We start from the raw sequence: 19,016 nt of genomic DNA on the forward strand, positions 1-19,016 counted from the left end.
GATGCATTTCTTCTCAAATGCAAATGATATGCAGTTTATCATCCCACACAGTTACAATGAATCTCACACACTATTACCATCTCAGTAATATGCAAAGACATTTTGACAAGGGATATATTAGTTTAACACTAAGCATTTGAGAGAGAGATGGTGTTTTTGAAATGAAGCCCCTACATCACCCCAGTATACCACATCTTAACAGTCCTGCAGCACCTGGCTGTGACAATCTCATTTGACTCATTACTAAAACAAGTTGTAGAGTGGCCTTTTGTACTGATCTGAGTGCCACAAAATGAGAAGAAATTCTTATGCAGAGTACAATGGACCACAACTCTTAATAATTAAAATTTATTAATAAAACAGCGTTTAGCTGTGACCGCAAATTTATTTACCGGAGGAGAATTTAACGTAACAACCACAAAGATTTAATGCCCTGCTCCACAACAACCTATGGATACCTATAAATAAGAGAAGAAACACAGGAAATTGGAACATACAAACAGTTTTAAACACACAACCTACACACTCCTGCCCAGCTGTGCTGCATGGGGGTGAAATGGCCAGCAAGGGAGACACCAACTCAGTCATCTGGTTTCTGATTGCCAGCAAGAGATAATGAGATCCTGGTTCATACAGCCCTACTACAGCTTTGTGTTTAACCTCATCTACTCCAGCCTTCTTGTGGGCTTAAATGTAAACTCTTTTATTTTTAATGTATAAACTTCAATAGGATTAATAAAACAACAACTACAAATAGATGATGCTGCTTGTCATATAACGATAAGCAGCTTTAGGCAACATATATCTTTGTTTGTATTTTTCATCTCAACTGAAGTTACAACAACAAAGTAACATTAGATTAACATAATACACTTTAACATGCTTTTTACCAAATTGTGGCTGCAGCTGTTCCTTCCTATAGCTCCCATTTCTGTAGCTGTAATTATCCCTGTTCTATGGTAACAGGCTTCACATTTATTATGAAAGAATTCTTCTTTCATTCCATGAAGGCCCAACTATTAAAGGCTACTTAACAGTTTGATTCTATCTACCATTTCATATCCAGATCTGGCTTTGTATGACAATCTGATCAAAGATAAATATACATCAAATAGACATCTGACAAAGACAGGCAAGGAGCAATCATACCCAATAAAAAAAAAAGGGCCATTTAAAAATTGCTCTCAGCTGATTAAGTGCCTCATGATGTACTAAAACTAGCAGCCCCCCTCAAAAATTAACAAAAAGCCTCATTTGAGCAATGAATATTTCTTGTGTAGTTAAATCTTTACGGGCTACTAAAGTGGTAAGATCAAATTAGTACATTTTAGTAATCATTGGCACGTTTTGCAGACCCTTATTAGCTTGTAATTATCTATACTACAGTCAGTTAAAGGTGTTTTCATCCTTCATTTCTCCCAACTATATCCCAAACAAATCACACCTTGCTTTTCAAACCCAGGATATTTCTACTAGTGACTACAGACAAAAAACTAAAGTCCTTAAAAAAATATTCCTAATTCAAACAAAACTATGGCTTTAAAAATCCCACATAGATAGAGGAGCACTACAGAAATACCAGCTACTCCACAGACAAGCAATCAATTCATCAAAGTTATCTTTTTATTAAAATTATACAATTTCCCCAAAAGTCCTTGTGAACTTACTGACTGTGGTGTAAAATCCTATCTTCCACCTCCAAATGTTCTAATTTCACACCTCGAAAAGTTAGCACACACTGTCATTAAAAATAAGGTATAAAAATAGATACTTCATTGCTACACCAACCTTTTATCCCAATTTTATGTTAAACTGTACAGCATCTTTTCACAAAGGTAATTAGTAGTGAAGAGCATATCACTGGTGCATGAATGTCTGAAACTCATTCCACTGTATAAACACAAACATACCCAGTTTTCAATCCCTGAAGGGGATTGAAAGGACTTTGGTTTGTCTAAAGGACTTTGGTTTGTCTGAACTGCAGCCATCTCCTGTACCACATGATTAAGCAGCCAAAATACTCTCAGTATAAGGATGCTTCTTGGTCCTCTTAAAATTTGGGATACACAGATAAAAAATGAACTTGCTAATTGCAAAGTCATAACTCAGAAAATGCAAACTGGGCAAACAAGGAAAAACAATACCACAAACATTTTCAAGTAACTCAAACTTTGCCAAAGATGAATCACCACTGAGGAATGCAACTGGGCACAGAAACACATTTAGGAACAAAATCACCTTAGAACTAGAGTTGATGAACCCCATAAGCATTAGCAAAATTGCTAAAAATCATAATAAGCCAAGTTCAAACAACTCCAAACCTGTTTCATTGGACCACAGTTAAAGATGTTCTTCCTACTTTTACACCTTCAGGTTTCATCATCATTTTCTTACTTTAAAGCATCTCGACACACTTGGAATTAAAAACTACAGCAAAAATGTTCTGCTATTGAACTGAATTTAATGTTCCTGATGAAAGAAGAGAGTTCAAACCTCAAGCCAGAACACAATACTTACTCTAACACTTCATAGTTGGACTTCTTTTCTAATGCATTGCCTCTCATCTCTCCGTAGGATCTCCTGAAGTCAGGAAAAATATTTGAAAGCAACAATTACTGGATGATCCAGTCTAAAAACTACAACATTAATTTAGTCAAATCTTTCACTTACCATCAGAAAACATTGCCAGAATGAATTACAGTATAAATAGCAGCACATTATTCTTCTACCTAAACAGATACTTATTTTACAAATTAACTGCATTTTCAGAACCACTTCAAACCACTGCTGCTACCAAAAGAAGTGACCCAACCTGCCCCTCAGCAGCTCTTCTCCACCTACAACTGGACCTTTGTAAGAGGACTCTGTGCTTGGAACAGGGAGAACCAGAGGAAGCAGGGCACGATGAAAACTTAACTGTTTCAATCCAGGCATATTCACATTAAAAAAATAAACAAATAAATAAGATAAGCTGTTGTCAGGAAAAGGCTGGGACTGTCGTTTTCATGGAGAAAGTGGACCAGGAAAGCTCAGAGTAAGACTCTAAGTAGTCATCTACTAGAAATGTCTCATGAAAATGTTCTGAAGAGCCACAGCTTGAGAAACAGGGAAAGCAGGACTTGGCTGATAACATGATCATGGATTATTATACTCATTACTTGTTTCGAAATGAGGCACCAAGGATTTTGTAAGGAGTTTCCAGTTACACAAAGAATTTTTGTTTGCTCTGGGGCTACCAGCAAAACTTGTAACAAAGACATCAGGTTATCCTGTGATACCTGGGCAATTTCATAAGCCTAAATTTTGGGTTAATTTGGAAAATACTGTTCAAAGGACACTTTTATTCTCTGCTAACAAGTTTACATTTGTCATTAATTTCTTATCAATTTTACTTCTTTCCTAATCTCCCTGTTTGAGACATCAGCAGAACTAAAGCAAATGTTTCAAGCTTGAAATTCTCCATAAATTAGCAAAACCCAACACATGCATTTCAAAGCTGGAAACTCTCTCAAGGATCTCTTAATCTGATATATTTATCTTTATTTTCCAGCTGTCTATACAGTTGACAAGAACATCAAAAACACCCAAAAGGATCCTTAAGATTTAATCATTCCAAAACAGCACATTAAAAATTGAGTAAATACAGAGAGGAAAGGTAGCAGCATTTATCTATAATTACATTCTTTAGCTGTAGGATTTATATATGCAGAATCACAAGACTATTTGCTAAATAACACCACAGATGCTTTTTTTTTTGAGCATACTTCAATGTTCTCTACAGGCCTTTGAATTATTCAGATGAATTCACCCAAAAGGCAGCATCAAGATGTAATTAATTAAAATTTAAAAATAATGTTAATTTAAAAACCACTAGAAATTGGTTAAAATACAGTCTATTCAGTTTTTCTTCAAATTACTTTGTAGCAAAAAAAAGTCTTATGATGTTTTATTCAACTCTACTGGTCAGAAATTAACTATAAGCAGTTTCAAAATTAATGTATATATTCTGTCAGAAAGATGTTGAATAATAAATTAAATTATCAGCTTACCGGATTTCAAGGCAACCTAGTTTCAAAGCAATTTCCTGGTCCACTTGATCTGCTATTTCTAACATATAGTCATTTTTCACCTACAGCAAAAGAAGCGGGTAGGCATCACAGAAAGGTCAGTTCCAACACAGACTAAAACACTGCCCAAACTACTTTAAAATAAATACATCTTAATTTTTTTTTTAATGACTATTCACAGTGCATGAAGGGAAAAAAGAAGTTACTTTCATATTCTCCACAAATGAGCTGCACTTTAGTAAGAAACTCATTTCAACCACAATGTACTTGATTTAAAAATTCTTTACCTATGTCAATATTATCTATGTTTTATTAAATACAATGAGAATCTTCACAGGAGGCTGAGCAGGTGGTTGCACCTGCATTCAGGCTATGAGAAGGAAGGCTGTGTTCTTGCACCATCTTGGGCAACAGGATTTTATTTTGTAGGTTGATCTAAATATAAAACTGACAAATGTCTGGGCAGTATAGTGAAAATAAAAACAGAAGTGAAAAGAGTATTATGTGCAAATTGTACTGCACACTGACCTAAAATAATGCCTGAATAATAAGAAGAACCACCAAGAGTGAAACTAGATTGTCACCATCTATAGCAGGAAATACTTTAAAGCCTCATCACGTGTCCTGGACTAGTTTTATTTACCAACATCAATGTAGGCAGAATCCTACTTTTTTGAGATAATATTTTCAGTACATTGGAGTAAATAATTTATACAGTAACTAATAATAACAAAAAAACCACAAATCCAGACAGTGAGAGAGAACATAACCAGTGCTGAAGAACTTCTCTCTTTTGCATTACAGGTGCTTTTCCCCAGTAACAAATCTCTGCAGAAGTACAGCTTTTCCTCAACAGCTCATGGTATCCTCTATGAAATCATGAAGTTGCTATTGAGATCTTAAAGCCTAAGATCCCAAAGCTGCAGAAAGTCCCAAAATGTCACGAAAATCCACATGACTGACTTGCAGATCAAAGAGGAGATGATACACTATGAAAGCAACACATTTCACAAAATGGGTTTTTTGAGTGATGACAAGTTGTGAGGAAAACTATTTCAAACTACTACTGCTATGAAATTCATAATTTAAAAGATAAGGAAGTACAGCTGTGGATTCAACAGCTGGAAGTCCTCTCTAGTCAGCATCCTCCTCCTAACATGTGAGCATCCACCCCAGCATTCCCTCAGCACGAGGTGGCAGCTGGATCCAGCCCCACATTAGAAACCGAGACCTTCCTGGTTCTAAACTGCATGAAAAGTTTTAATTTGTTTTTGAAAGATATGAAAGAAGAAATATGATAAACTGTGCAAGAGTGAGAAAATGAATTACTACGACAGCTGAAATGTGAGGAAAAAAATCTTCTTGCATTTGAATTCATACAGGAACTCAACATGACAAAACAATGAGCTTTTAGCTCTTCTCAATTCAATTCCTGCAAATACTAATGAGACAGGAGAATAATTGTCCTTCAGCATCACGTAGTGTGCTATTTGTATACACATATGGAAATAATAATTCTGTATTCCCATGGTAATAGTATACAAAATATGCAGAATTCATAATTCTCCTCTCCATTATGGTCACAATTAAAAATCAAAACCAACAAACAACTTCCCATGTGAAACAGTCTTCATTTTGAATTTTTCTGGTAACATTTAAAAAGGTTTATCTGATTGAAGGTTAAAAGAAAAAGTCAACCACAAACCACAGACATATTATATATTTGATAATTCCAATGGCTTTAAGTGATATGAACTGAAAGATGCATCTTCCAGGAAGTCAGGATGTTTTGATTCTGTATTTTCATTCAAAACCATGAGGGTCCCTGAGTGCAGAGAGTCCTGAGTTAGCAAAGTACACAGTCCCTGCTCCAATGGATGAAACATCTCTAACTTATTAAATAATTTACAAACCACAAGGGATAAATCAGGATGAGAGGAAATGGCCTCAGGCTGTACCAGGGGAGGCTTACACTGGATATTAGGGAAAATATCTTCACTGAAAGGATGCTCAGGCACTGGAACAGGCTGTCCTGGGAAGTGGTGGAATCACCATCCCTGGAAGTGTTCAAAAAGAGCATGGATGTGGCACTTGGGGACGTGGTTTAGTGTTGGACCTGGCAGTGATGGGTTAATGGTTGGACTCAATGATATCTGAGGTCTTTTCCAACTTAAATGATTCTATGATTCTATAAGTAGCACAACATAATAACTTAGACAATTAAATCAGAACTTCTGGTCATCGGTAAGGACAAGAAATTGGTCCTGCACTAAAACTGTCAGACCCAAGCTCAGAGCAGGGAAATCAGGAATGTTGTTTTCAGGCTCCATGTTACTGCTATAAATGACCTCTGCAATCATACATTGGTGTCAAATATCAGCACAGCACTCCTCATCCTCAGGTCTACATGGGGATATTTCCAAAGGAAGAAACAAACTGAAAATTCAAATTTCTACATGAGTTAAGATCACATATGGATACTCATATTTCAGAAACTCTCCCATCTTTTTTCTCAGAATTCACCTTCGTGTACAGCCTAAGTTACTTCACTTAAAAAGCACACACCTGTTCACAAAATCCCTAGCCAGCCTGACATCCACCCAAACCAAATACCCATTGCCCAGATCATTTATATTTAATTAAACTTTATTTTTTTTTAATTAGACTTACAATTTTTTGAACCACTTCAACAATTTTGCATCACCAGGAAAATTCAGAACTATTACCCATCCATTCCTTGAGGTATTCAGTCACCAAAAAGAACTGGCAGTAGAAAAGTATTTTTTCAGTCCTGACCTATAAAACTTTCCCTTGCAGAAACGATGCTAATTTAAGGTCCAGTGTATCCTGATCAAATGTGTGTTCATTTATCTCCACAGCTCGTTGCCTTGTGGATTCCAGCACTCAAGTACTTCATTTGTTAAACTAAACAGCTTAAGAACATCTCCAGTGTCATGCAAACGTGATTTTAAAATGCTGCCAGCCTCACAAAACTACTATTCCATAAATAACTAAGCAACATTACCAAACATTTTGGGGTTTATTTCCTCGTGCCCTCTGGCTTGTGAGCTTTCACAAATTCCAGTCATGTTTTCCTCAGTTTGACCCTGAAACCACAGGCACCAGAACCGAGGACTAAGAAAATTTTATAAGACCCTCCCCCAGTTCAACGTTTTGGAAGAAAAAATAAGTATTTTACATTGTAAACACCTATTTATTTTGGTGTTTAAATTCCAGAAGGTGTGCAAAGAGATTATAAGATTCAGGAAGCCTCTGTCCATAATCTAGTGGTCTAGATGGAGCAGTGTCCTATTATGGATAGCAGAGATAATAAATTGATAGAAGGAATTAATTTTCTCTTTTTTCAGAAACCTGCCCGCACACATTCTTTAACTTTCACTAAGAAAAAAACCCAGCAGATTCAATTTCTACTCCCAGAATACTAATGAGAACATCTCTTATCACCTTTAATTTTGCTTGACTATTCTCTTTGAGATCGCATCAGATCCATGCACGAACTAATGCTCGTGCAGAGGTTAGATAAGAATTTTGTAAGAGGTTCAGCACAACCTCCTAAGGAAAAAGCCTGAACAAATATTAAGTGGAAGAGATACAAGAGATAATTTAATGCTAATTAAGTGCACTGCCACAGGCAATTGAATAGTGTTCCTAGAAGTCTTTTGTGTTTGCTCAATTATAACTTTTATTATTATTATTATTATTGTTGTTAATATAATTAAATGAGAGAAATGAGAATATTTTCTGTCTGTTTCAGACAAAAAAGGCCCCACTTTCAAGAGTATAGAGCCTATACACATACAAAGACATAAAAACTGAACTCTTACAGATCTAACAAAACCCATCAGGTTTTTTTTCCTGTTTATTGCAAATTCACATGTTAAGAGGGAATGAATCCTGATTCCTGGGGGTTTGGAGATCCTGTTATCTGTGAGTTCGTGTTACACCTGCAGAACTGCCCTCCTTGGTGGTATGTGCAGACCTTTACTTATGCCCTGGAAATTCAGTTACCACTGTGCAGGGCCTGGAGGAAGGCTCATGAGTACATCAAGAGATACATTACACACACACATATCTATATATAAATATACAGACACACACACACACACTATGATAAAACTACATGAAGTCTGTAGTAATCTCAAATACTTCATGGTCACAATATTAGAGCAATACAAAGGTGCCAAATTAACAAGGCAAACACCTGGATTTACACCAGGATTATGAATTCAACTGTCACACAGCTAAAAGCCCACATACTTTTTATGTATGTTTGTATGTATGTATGTATGTTTGATTGTGTTAACAATCAAACCCCCAAAATATGATGCCTGGAGTGAATCACTTGGGTATATGTTGCTTGCAACAAACCTGCTTCCACTGACTTACTCGTTTTGCATTCCAGCATAATGTGCTCATCTGAGCTCACAAGGAAAAATATACTGAAAAACAGTTTAAAGGAGGAGAGAGACCAAAATAATTTCTTGCTACAAACTGTAGTGTTGATTTCAAACACCTCTTCCCTCAGATTATTTTTTTTTAAATGTTCTAACAAGTTTAAATCAGATTTACAGTCATGCAGGTGTATGCTTTGGGGGGAAAGGATTAGTGTACTTAAGTTCCATTAAACATGGTATAATGGAAATGCAAACTGCTCCAGGCTTCCAGATGAGCACTAGGGCAGCGTCAGGGGTAGAGGAAGCAACTGTAGCTGCACTTGCTCATTCACAGGCTGGCAAATAAGAACTAAAGTGTGACCTACACCTCACATTTGGAGCCAACTTCTTGGTCACAACAGCCACAAACAGTGCACGACAAGGAAGGGATGCAATGTGAGGAAAATAGCAATGCCAAACATAAATGCACCTCTTGGAGGTAGGAAAAGTCTTTAACGTGTTCTGACAAAACAAAAGGGGAAACAAAATTGTCACCCCCACCCAAAACATACACCACCTGTGTTCAGTGAATACATGCTTAGAAAGGGGAGTAGTATTTAAAGCAAACAACGACCTAGAAGTCCAACACAATCCTACACCATAACATACTTCCTGACATTCCATGAGAATTCACTTTATTCACTTTCAATTCTTAACAATATTTTTAAAATATTTTCTACCACTATTCTTCACCTTATAGCCAGAGCACAGATCTCTCTTCTGTCTCCAGTCATTTGGGCATTAAAAGTTAAAAGACATCATAACAAAAGAAAGGAGGTGAACACTGAACTGTGAACTGAAAAGCTTTTCCCACATGGAAGATGGGCACATAAACACAAGCCCTGTTTCATTTCTGATGTCAGACCCGTAAAATATTTGTTCTTTTACTTGAAGGGGTAAATTACTGATGGTGCCACTTCCAAGTCCTAAAAATTTACTAGGAACTAATGGGCAGCTTCCCAGCTACAGAAATGGGTTGCAAATCCCAGACAGAATAATTTAAAATAAAAACTGGAGATAGAGGGAAACCCGTGTTTGTGAAGATGGAGAAATCAGAGAATAGCCCTACGCCAGCACACATGATTTAAGGAGAAATCTATCACTGGCCTCGTATTTTCTATACCAGCTGCTACTTTCAGAAGCCATCTGCTTCATTTTCCTGCACACGAGTTTTTTATGCAGCTGCACTATTTCAGAAGAAAGTTCACCCAAGCTGACAAGCAGTTCATAAAAACACCACGCTGGATTCAGATTTCTTTATTAAGAACAAGAGTAAAATAATTCTGAACTTAGTAAATGCTTTCCAGGAGTTTAGGGATTTAAAAAAAACCCTGTGTACTGTGTCTTAAAAAGATATTTTAGGTTTAAATTAGTTTATAGCCTTAGAAATTATTAAATAAAATGATCAAACTTCACACTGAGTTTTCAAGTGTAAATACTGAGGAAATTCTTTAGCAACAGTACTATCAAATGATGTCTCAAAAAGGGCAAATACCAATAATTAGCCACTACACTAGCTTTGCCAGCTCATTTAATGGTATCAAGAAATTTCCCACAGGATAATCTCCAATTTTTCAGGAGGGCAGTTTAAAAATAAGCAATCTATTTTTCTGGCTTTTCTTTCAATGTCTATGACCTACTTAACACAACTTAGTCCTTTTTTATTTTATTTTTCCCCCCAAATTTGCATTGCTTTGAAAACTGCATTTATAGAACCCTTCAGTGATTAAGTACCCCCTGAAGAGTTAAGTGCATAACCAAAAAAATGATCACAACATATAAGATATTTAGATAAGTAAACAAAGAAACAAAATGTCCTCTGTACTCCATTTAGTATATAGCACATGAATAGTAATTATAACCATTTAATGAAGCATAGAAAACAAAGATTTACATTACATCATTTTCTCATTATCCATTTGTTCTATACAGATATTGGTAGCTGGTGCTTTTATATATTCAGAAATTACATACTTCTGTTTAGTTGGTGTCATTTATATTAAAAAAATACAAATTCCTCTTAATCATCCTGTATACGCAATAGTTTATTTATTCTCAGTAATTTATCTTACTTTGTTTTCAACAGCTCAGGTGTGTTCTAGCACCTTCTTCTAAACGTTCAATTTTCTACCACTGGCAGGTAATTCTATGTTTGGTTTTGTATGTTGTAATTCAACTTCAGCCACAGAGGTTGAATTCAGCCAGGATCTTTGTTTCACATTAACACACAACGCTTCTGGTGACAACTATCCTACCAAAATCCAAAGACATCATTACTGCGATTTACCAATTCCAGCTTCTGTAACATGAAAGACCAGAATACCTCAATATATCCATGGGAAAAACTGATCTTCTACTTATAAGGAACTACATAAGGAACCACTTATGTGACAGGACAAAAACTGAAGTATAGAGCACACTTGTTTTCATCACAATTTCCTAACCAAAATGAAAGATGTGTCTCTATCCTGCACTTGCAGCAGGTGCCACACACAAATCCACCACGATCCATGACACGGCTCTTCCGTGATATCCCACCAGACAGAACTATCTCAAAAATTCTGTGGTTTCCAGCATAATCCTTCTTGTAGCATTAAATGCACCACAGAAATGCTGCAGTGTACCCTGGGACACACATCACTGGGTCAGTGTGGAACAGTCACCCAATGTAACTGCTCATATCTCATCACCAAACTGTAAAAGGAGGTGGCTCCTCCATCCTTGTTTCCCAACAGCAAGTTCTTGCAGGACATTGAGTTTTCATCCCTACAAAACCAAAATATCCAGCTTGAAAGAAGAGGTTCTCAACCTACAGCTTCAGAAATCTGATGCAGAATCAACCCTGTAAGATTTGTGCCTCATCTGCTCTGAATGAAGCCCCAGATGCACAAAAGCCCAAGGCCTGCTCCTAATGTTATCAGTATTTTTAGGAGCCACCTTAATGATCGTAATGGTAGTTTTTAAAATACACACAGGAGGGAAACACATATGTGTTTCCACCCCTATTTACCCATCTGATAATATTAGACTTGCTACAGGAGATAAGTCAACATTAGGGAAAATTAGGGCTTTGGCCTCATCTAGGGGAGTTAAAAGCCCAGATCCAGTATCAGGATAACATTCATCTGCCATCTGCCCTCAGCTGCTCCTCCTCCTCTTCTCCCAAGGTCACAGTCTCTGTATTATCTAGAGGTGATCTTTGACATCTCTAACCAATTTTGGAAGCTCCTCTGTTAATAATAAGGGCATTAGAGATGGGGGGGGGGAACCAACTTGTGAGGAGGTATTGTTAGGGACAGGCTGGCTAAAAACGACCCCGTCTGTCCGAGTGGGCCGAGCTCCAGATGTCACTGCAAGGGACGCTGCTGCCTCGCAGACCTTCCACAAAGTAGGACTATACTCCTGGGAGCCATACAGGGCTCAGCCTACTAAGCAGGCCTTGCTCTCAGCTAATTTTATACTTCTCTCCGACAAGGCATTTTGATTTTCCAGAACAAATGAGTCCAAGCATTAATGTGAATAAACTTTTTTGGGTTTTGGTTGTGGGTGTTTTTGTTGGGTTTTTTTTTTGTTTTTTTTTTTTTTTCTTATATACAACCTAATACACTAATTGGAGAAACATTTTGTACCAGACCACTAACAAAGACATAACCCTCATGTCAGTACATGGGAACCTGTCCCAAGCATTTTAAATTTATCATGTTGGATTAAGAGCCCACAAGGATTATTTTCACCACTCTGTCTGACAGGTGGAAATTTTAAACCAAAGCAGCCTTTTCTCTTTGGCCTGAGCCTGGCTAACCATTTAAGAGGTGTTAAGGAACAGGAGTAAGTTTTACATTCCTACCACACAGTACTGCTAAGGGAAGGCAGACACTGGGCACACAACATTTGGGAGATAGATAACCAAAGTAGCTCCACAACTATACAAACAGCAAAGCCTAAAACAAGAACATCAGCAAAGTTTTGAAAGTGTAAATCAACTTTTTTAGGTAAAAAATAAATATTTTATGGGGCAGAGTGAATTTCAGCAACTTCAGAATCCTACCCCTGTCAAGGAAATCTCACTTAAAATTGCCTTTGCAAGCTGTAAGGAGCAGACAGATGCCCAGTTTGATTTATATTTTTAAAAAATTGCATTTTTTTAGTATCTTTTTAAGCAGCTGCAATTCGTACATTTATTGCCACCTCCCTGTAGGGCACAGTTTATGTGTCAGCCATTAACTCTTCCTGAAAGATCTGGTTTGATTTTTTGTTGTTGTTTTAAACAGGCTGCCAACATCATGAAAAACGACAGCTTTTCTCCCTGTGTCCTTGATTTCCCTCAAAGCTTTTCCTGTCAAAGTCATTTGCTTTAGGTCTCCTATTTTTATTAGGATATAAGAGATGTTGTTATTTAATTAGGTTAAAGAGTCCAATTCCCAGCCTGCATTTCAAATTACATCTCAGGCACCTAAGCCTTATAAAACTTTAATCATTAAGTTATTACAGTAATTGCTTGGACTTACAATTTCCTACAAGTCAGGGACAGAGTTATAAAAATAATTTAATTTGCATGATGTATTTATCTGCCACAATAAAAAGAGATTTTTCATGTAATAAAATACATTTTAAGTGAGAGCATTATCTTTACAGATACTACACAGAGAGAGCAAAAGTGTCATTTGTCCACAAGAAACTTTGCCTCCTCTTTATAGAGGATCTTTTTCCTACTTTGTTTTAATAAGAAAAAGTATCACTTTTTTCTCTTCTCTTTTTAAAAACAGTTTTCCTATGAAAATGAATCTTGCACTTGTTTGATGAGACATACAGCCCTTGTGGCACAGAATTCAGCTCTATTTTTCTCTTGTGCATTACACAAACTTTGGCACATTTTAAAAAGCAAATTCAAAACACAGTTCAGTCCTATGGTCTCCTTTATTATATATTATATATATGAACATCTCCAGGGCAGCTCCACTCTGCAGGCTAAAAGAGGCAGCACAGACAAATTCTACACTGATAAAAACAACCTTTTCTTGTTCTTTGGGATCTAAAAAAACCCAAAAAAGTTACTTTAAAAGTCTTCTGTTTGAAGCACAAGGACACCAACAATGGAACAGCTGATGCCCAAGAGCTGCCCCCACCCCCCTGTACAGATGCTTACTCCCTTTTCATCAAGGGATAAACCATCTCCAATTACTGCAGGCTAACATGTTATTCAAGGATAAATGTGTGCAGGCCCTTGTCCCACAATAAAAGGAAGGCAATTCAAGTAGCTTACGTCTGATTCTCATTATAAGAATGCTTTAAAAAGCTGTATTCTATCTCAATTTGAGATATGGCTTTCGTTCCTCACTCAGCCACTAAGGCAAAAGAGAGAAAGCTGTTTTCTTTATTTCCACTTCCCAACAGCCATGTCACTGGGACAGAGGGAATGGAAGACACTCACAGTGAATTTCACCAACACTTATCTAAAGCAACTGGAAGTGCTCCTTAAAAAGCACAAGAAAAAGGTGAAGTCCCATTTTCATTACCCAAAAACTACGATTTTTTTATTCTCCTTTTGTACCTTTATGGTCGTTTCCTCTGAAAAATGTTAAAAAAAAATCATACAACAACCAGCTATCTTCAGTCTTTTGAGATTTACAAAAGAGTCAACAGAACACACGAACACACACACACACAAAGGACGTTAGTTCTTGATAAAACTCACAGTATTTTGACTCAGGAACCCTTTGTAGTTCACGTTTAAGGGTTTGGGGGTGAGACTGGAGTTCACTTTGGTTCAGGTTTGGGTTATTGAACACTAGGGGATACAACTGAAGGCTGGCATGTAAAATCTGTGCAGTGAGCATCTGCCAACTGTGCATGCAACCATAAATCTGGCTTCTCCTGATTTTTGAATACTTCAGCCTCACAATTCCAACAGCACTGGGTGGGATCCAATTTGCCTAATTTGCCTGAAATTGTAAGTAGTTGGGCCTAAGGGAGTAATGCAGTCAATGCAGAATCACCACCTAAATGCTCCAGTGATGGAAAAAAGAGAAGACACACCTGAAGACCTGCCACTCACTACCCCCGACACCTGCCAAAGAGAGCAGGAACAAAACAGAAAGACACAGTTTTAGCATTAGTCTGTTGATCAGAGCTCTCAAATGGGATTTAAAATGACATGACCTGAACACACAACTCCTCCAGTCAAGGGGAATGACCTACACATCAGCCTCTCCCCCATCTCTGAGCACAGCCTGAGCACAGGATCCTTCAGCGCACCACGTGGCACCAATGCTAGCAGGACTGATTCTTATGTTATTAACAAGTTGGTGGGTTTCTCCCTGCACGCACAGTGACTTTAATCCCTTGCTGTACAGCTTGCAGATCAGGGGCACTCTGTGAAAGGTCTCATTAAGTGCCCTGCTTTATACTTCCAATTAGAGCAGCTCACGCCCACCGCAGATGGCAGAGCGACCGCCGCGATAGCAGCACGTCGAGCCACAAACGTGGGCATAGGGTCTTGATCTGTTCAAGACTCTTGGAAGTAAAGAATATTCAAAAGCAAAGAAAGGTCACAGCAATCTTTAAAGCAATCAAAAACAAGGACAAAATAACAACTTGACATATTAAGTCCAAGATGAGAAGCCTGAAATGCACGGATTTACACAGGGCAGCGCTCCCGCTGCAGTGAATGGGAGAAGTCATGCATGTGGAGGCACAAACGTGTGCCAGTTCTGGGTTTAACAGCCTGGTGATTGTGGTTTGGGTGAACTGGGTGAATAAACTGTGTCTGTTGACAGCGATTAACGTAACATTTTGTTACCCTTACAAAATGTTCTGTGCCTTTCTGGAAGATGAAGATCACTTGAGGATTTAAACTTCCAGTTTCTCTTTCAACAATGCTGCTGCTCTGCAGCTCATGTTCAAGAAAATAATTTTATTTCCAAAATCCACGGGTGACGCGTCACCATGTTTCTTTTCCTTCCCCATCAACTTTTTAATTTGATGCTGTACATTTTTAATAAGACAGACAACATGTGTTTGGATGTTACCAAGTCAGCAATAGGTTCCCAGTCTCATCTTGAAAAGAAAGTCACAGGCAGCATCTGGTCCTCAAAAAAATCTTTTTCTCATTTTTTTCTCATTTATAACACACAAGGCAATTTATTTGACTTTCACATCTACAAAAAACAACTTGACCACAGAACACTTTCTGTTGAATTTTTTAAATTGTGTAACTTGGTCCTATGTTCATTATCTCTTAACAGTTATTTCTGTGCAGAAAGCTTAAGATATCTACGTATGCACGTAGAATTTCTGTACATTCCGTTTTTCTTGCCTAAATACAACATGATGTGTCTGACTGAGAGCTGTGGTTAGCAAAAGAGGATGCTAAAATGCTGCATGAATGACACAGGAACAGAATGTGAAAATCATCTTTCCTTGCTTTTTTCACCCCCCCTCTGTTGTAGGTCTGGCTTATGACGCAGTGTTACTGCCGAAATTCTTCTCTTGCCTTCTTTTAATACGTCAGTGGTGCTGCCTTAACACTTTACCAGATAAAAGTAATTGTCCTAATTTAACCAAGAGGCCAAGTGAGATTTATGGAGCAAAACAGAATCATGGATAGAGAATGACAGCTCTGAGAAGTTCCACACCTGGTTTCCATGACAACAGAGCCCCAAATACCTTGCAGCACCCCAAAACAAAGAACTGAATTTAGAGATACCTCATGATAAGGTGAAGAAAAAAGGGGAAGAGAAAATAAGCTGGATGGTGTGCAGAGTAAGGAGACAAGAACCTCTGATCTTCACTTTATAACAGAACTGGGATTCAGGGCATTGTCAGACACACAGAGCTCTCAGCTTTGCCTATCAAATCACCTTCACAAACCTTCTTGCTATTCTGAGCCACTTGATCTGTTTCTAATGATATCTCCAAATTTAATTAGAATGTTAACAAATATTCCTGTGGCATTTCAGATTCCTTGCTTGAAAGGAACAGTTCTCTGAGGCAGAAGTGACAGGGCACTGCAGGCTTGCCAAGTGTTGGAACAGGTAAGTGATGGAGTTCAGGAAATCATTTTGGAGCTCATCACCCACTTCTGCCTCATGGAAAACACAGATCTCCTATGTTTAAAGCCAGTATGAAGGAAGTCACTTGCTGCTAAAGGAATCAGGAACGTGATTTTGTTTTTTCTACAAGAACCCCTGGCAGTACTAAAAAGTTGCCAAAATCCAGACATCTTTAGGCTGAAACCACATATCACAAAGGTCAGTTAAACTACAATGCTAAGTCCAGAGAAGCACTACAGAAGAATTGTCTTCTGGGAAGTCCATCATATATCAATACAAAAATTGCATTACACAGTAAAAAAAATAAAATATTCCTGTCTTTACCTAAGATAGGAACATGTGGGTACAACTGTGCTTGTTAAAGTTAGGGGACACAGTAACCATTCTAGTCCCAACGCCCCTAAAAGATATCCCCACGAAGTTTTACAGTGAGCTTGTCAGTCTAAAATCAGATAAAAATCATTTAACTGAACAAAATTAAATTTTAGGTGCTTAATTTATATAAGCTTTTGACTATTATACAGTTCTAGTGATCCACAAGAGAGCCTCAAACCAGGAAAATAACCTAACAATACAAGCAGAATGAATATTTGGTGGTTTGTAGTGAAATTGTCACTTATTTACGCTTGCAAAAATGAAGAACTTCAACAATTTAATAAAGTGTGAATTAACTGTAAGAAGCCAGTGGAACAACAGTCAATTTTATCTGAGTTAAGACAACTGCACAGTTACCTTGTCCTTCGAAAATATTCCTCACTGCTTCTAAAGGAGAAAGGTGTGATGGGCTTTGTGCCCTTTCTGCTTTATGTATGCAACCTTAAATTTTTTCCAGTTTCTGTTTCCACAGTGATGTGTCACCCACAAAACCAACTCCAGAGTCTTCCAAATAGAGCAAAATCAGCAAAAGACAAAGTAGTAGAACTCAACATACCTGCTGATAGAAAAAATTTAGAGTGGGTTTGTCCTCAGTGAACTGGTTTAGAAATCCTTTTGGCAAATACCGAATTCTTAATTCATATCTGAAAAGCAAGAAGAGAATTAGAACTGCTGAGCAACAAATGATAGTTAAGATTTCCTCACATATAAAAGATGCCTTCAAATTTTCTTAAAAATAAGGATAAAATCAAAAGAAATTTAGAAGTTCTAAGTAGTGGAAAATTTCCTCTGGCTAATCAAGAGAACTAACCTGGAATTTACCTGTACCTGACACTTCATACAGACGTTTACAAAGGACCTTTGTAAACAGAAGCAAACAGAGCCCTGCTGCCTCCTCAGAGGTTCAGAGAGGACAGAAACATCAAGACTTGGAGCAGATAAAGCTCCAAATCCATGGGAAGGGAGGTCCCAATTAGGTGACAACAGCAGATGAGCTGCCAGAACCACTGACAAGACCTCTGTCAACAGCTTTTATCTCTGGTTATCACAAGCAGGTACTTAAAACACTGATCCTGCTGCTCCAAGAGTGGCGCAAACTGTCACTCCCCAGGGAGCAACATCCTACAGACAGAACAAGGAACAGGACTCAGCTCCTACTCTGAGTGATCTCTAATATTCACCTCTGAATTTTCCATAGGTTTTGAAGGGATTTCTCTGTATAAAAGGTTTCCTGCTCCCTTATTCATCGTCAGGACACACACAAAAGCCCAAGAAACCAGTTTTCAACCTGACAGCCATACTGTTCAAGTTAACAGTACAGCACAAGTGAGGGAATTCAGAATGAGCCTTGATCCATGACTACATAAATCCGTGTCCCTTCTCAAACCTAAACTTCTGCTTCCAACCCCTAAATTTAGTATTATTGCTTGTCCTGTGGTAACAGACCACAATGTTTGACACGCTGCTTGCTTCCTCCTCTGACGCATTCCTTCAATGAAATTCTGATAATAAATGTCTCCCTCCCTTTGGCTGTGCCAATACAGCATATCCTAAATAACACTCTTTACAGTCCTTCCCAAAATAAGTATATTTAACAATCCACTTATGATAAGAGCAAGTATTACAACATTTCACTCTGTTGGCTTCAACAGGACAAGAACCTCTTTTCAGCGAGTGATTTGGCTGCCTGTTATCAAGATTTATATGGGGACTGGGTAGAAAGTTACTAGGAATAAGTGCTGCTTAGGATTCCACTGCAGCAGAAGTTGCAATACTATTATTTGCTATGAAATCCTTGAAAATATATTGTCCTTTTAGAAATCGTTAAAATAAGGAAAACATTTGGCAACTGTAAACACATGCACACACTGTATATAAATCAGGGATACTTAGAGGGATGTTTTTTGTAGTATGGCAATTTATTTCATAATTACTTTTACAGAAAACTTGTTCTTAAATTAAAGAGTCTTCAGGCTGTAGGATATACAGGGAAGGTTCAGAACACCTGAGAGTAGATTTAGAATATAATAAGGAAGAAGTGTTTTGTGATGAGGGTTATGAGACACTGC

At 37.6% G+C, this 19,016-nt stretch overlaps 1 protein-coding gene across 18 annotated transcripts in view; it reads right to left on the reverse strand.

Annotated features, from left to right (window-relative positions):
* PTK2 (protein tyrosine kinase 2) overlaps window positions 1-19,016 on the reverse strand; it is a 189,618-nt gene that overhangs the window by 71,009 nt on the left and 99,593 nt on the right. For all 18 annotated transcript variants that reach the window (XM_027684583.1, XM_027684569.1, XM_027684567.1 and 15 more), the window contains 3 exons: window positions 17,504-17,591; window positions 4,050-4,129; window positions 2,518-2,580 (listed from right to left, as the gene is read on the reverse strand). In XM_027684583.1, coding sequence (XP_027540384.1) covers window positions 2,518-2,580; window positions 4,050-4,129; window positions 17,504-17,591 — 231 coding nt within the window. The remainder of the gene's footprint in view (window positions 1-2,517; window positions 2,581-4,049; window positions 4,130-17,503; window positions 17,592-19,016) is intronic.

Source organism: Neopelma chrysocephalum, unplaced genomic scaffold, assembly GCF_003984885.1.
Source record: "Neopelma chrysocephalum unplaced genomic scaffold, ASM398488v2 Primary Assembly neopelma1_66, whole genome shotgun sequence".
NCBI classification, from domain to species: Eukaryota; Metazoa; Chordata; class Aves; order Passeriformes; family Pipridae; genus Neopelma; species Neopelma chrysocephalum.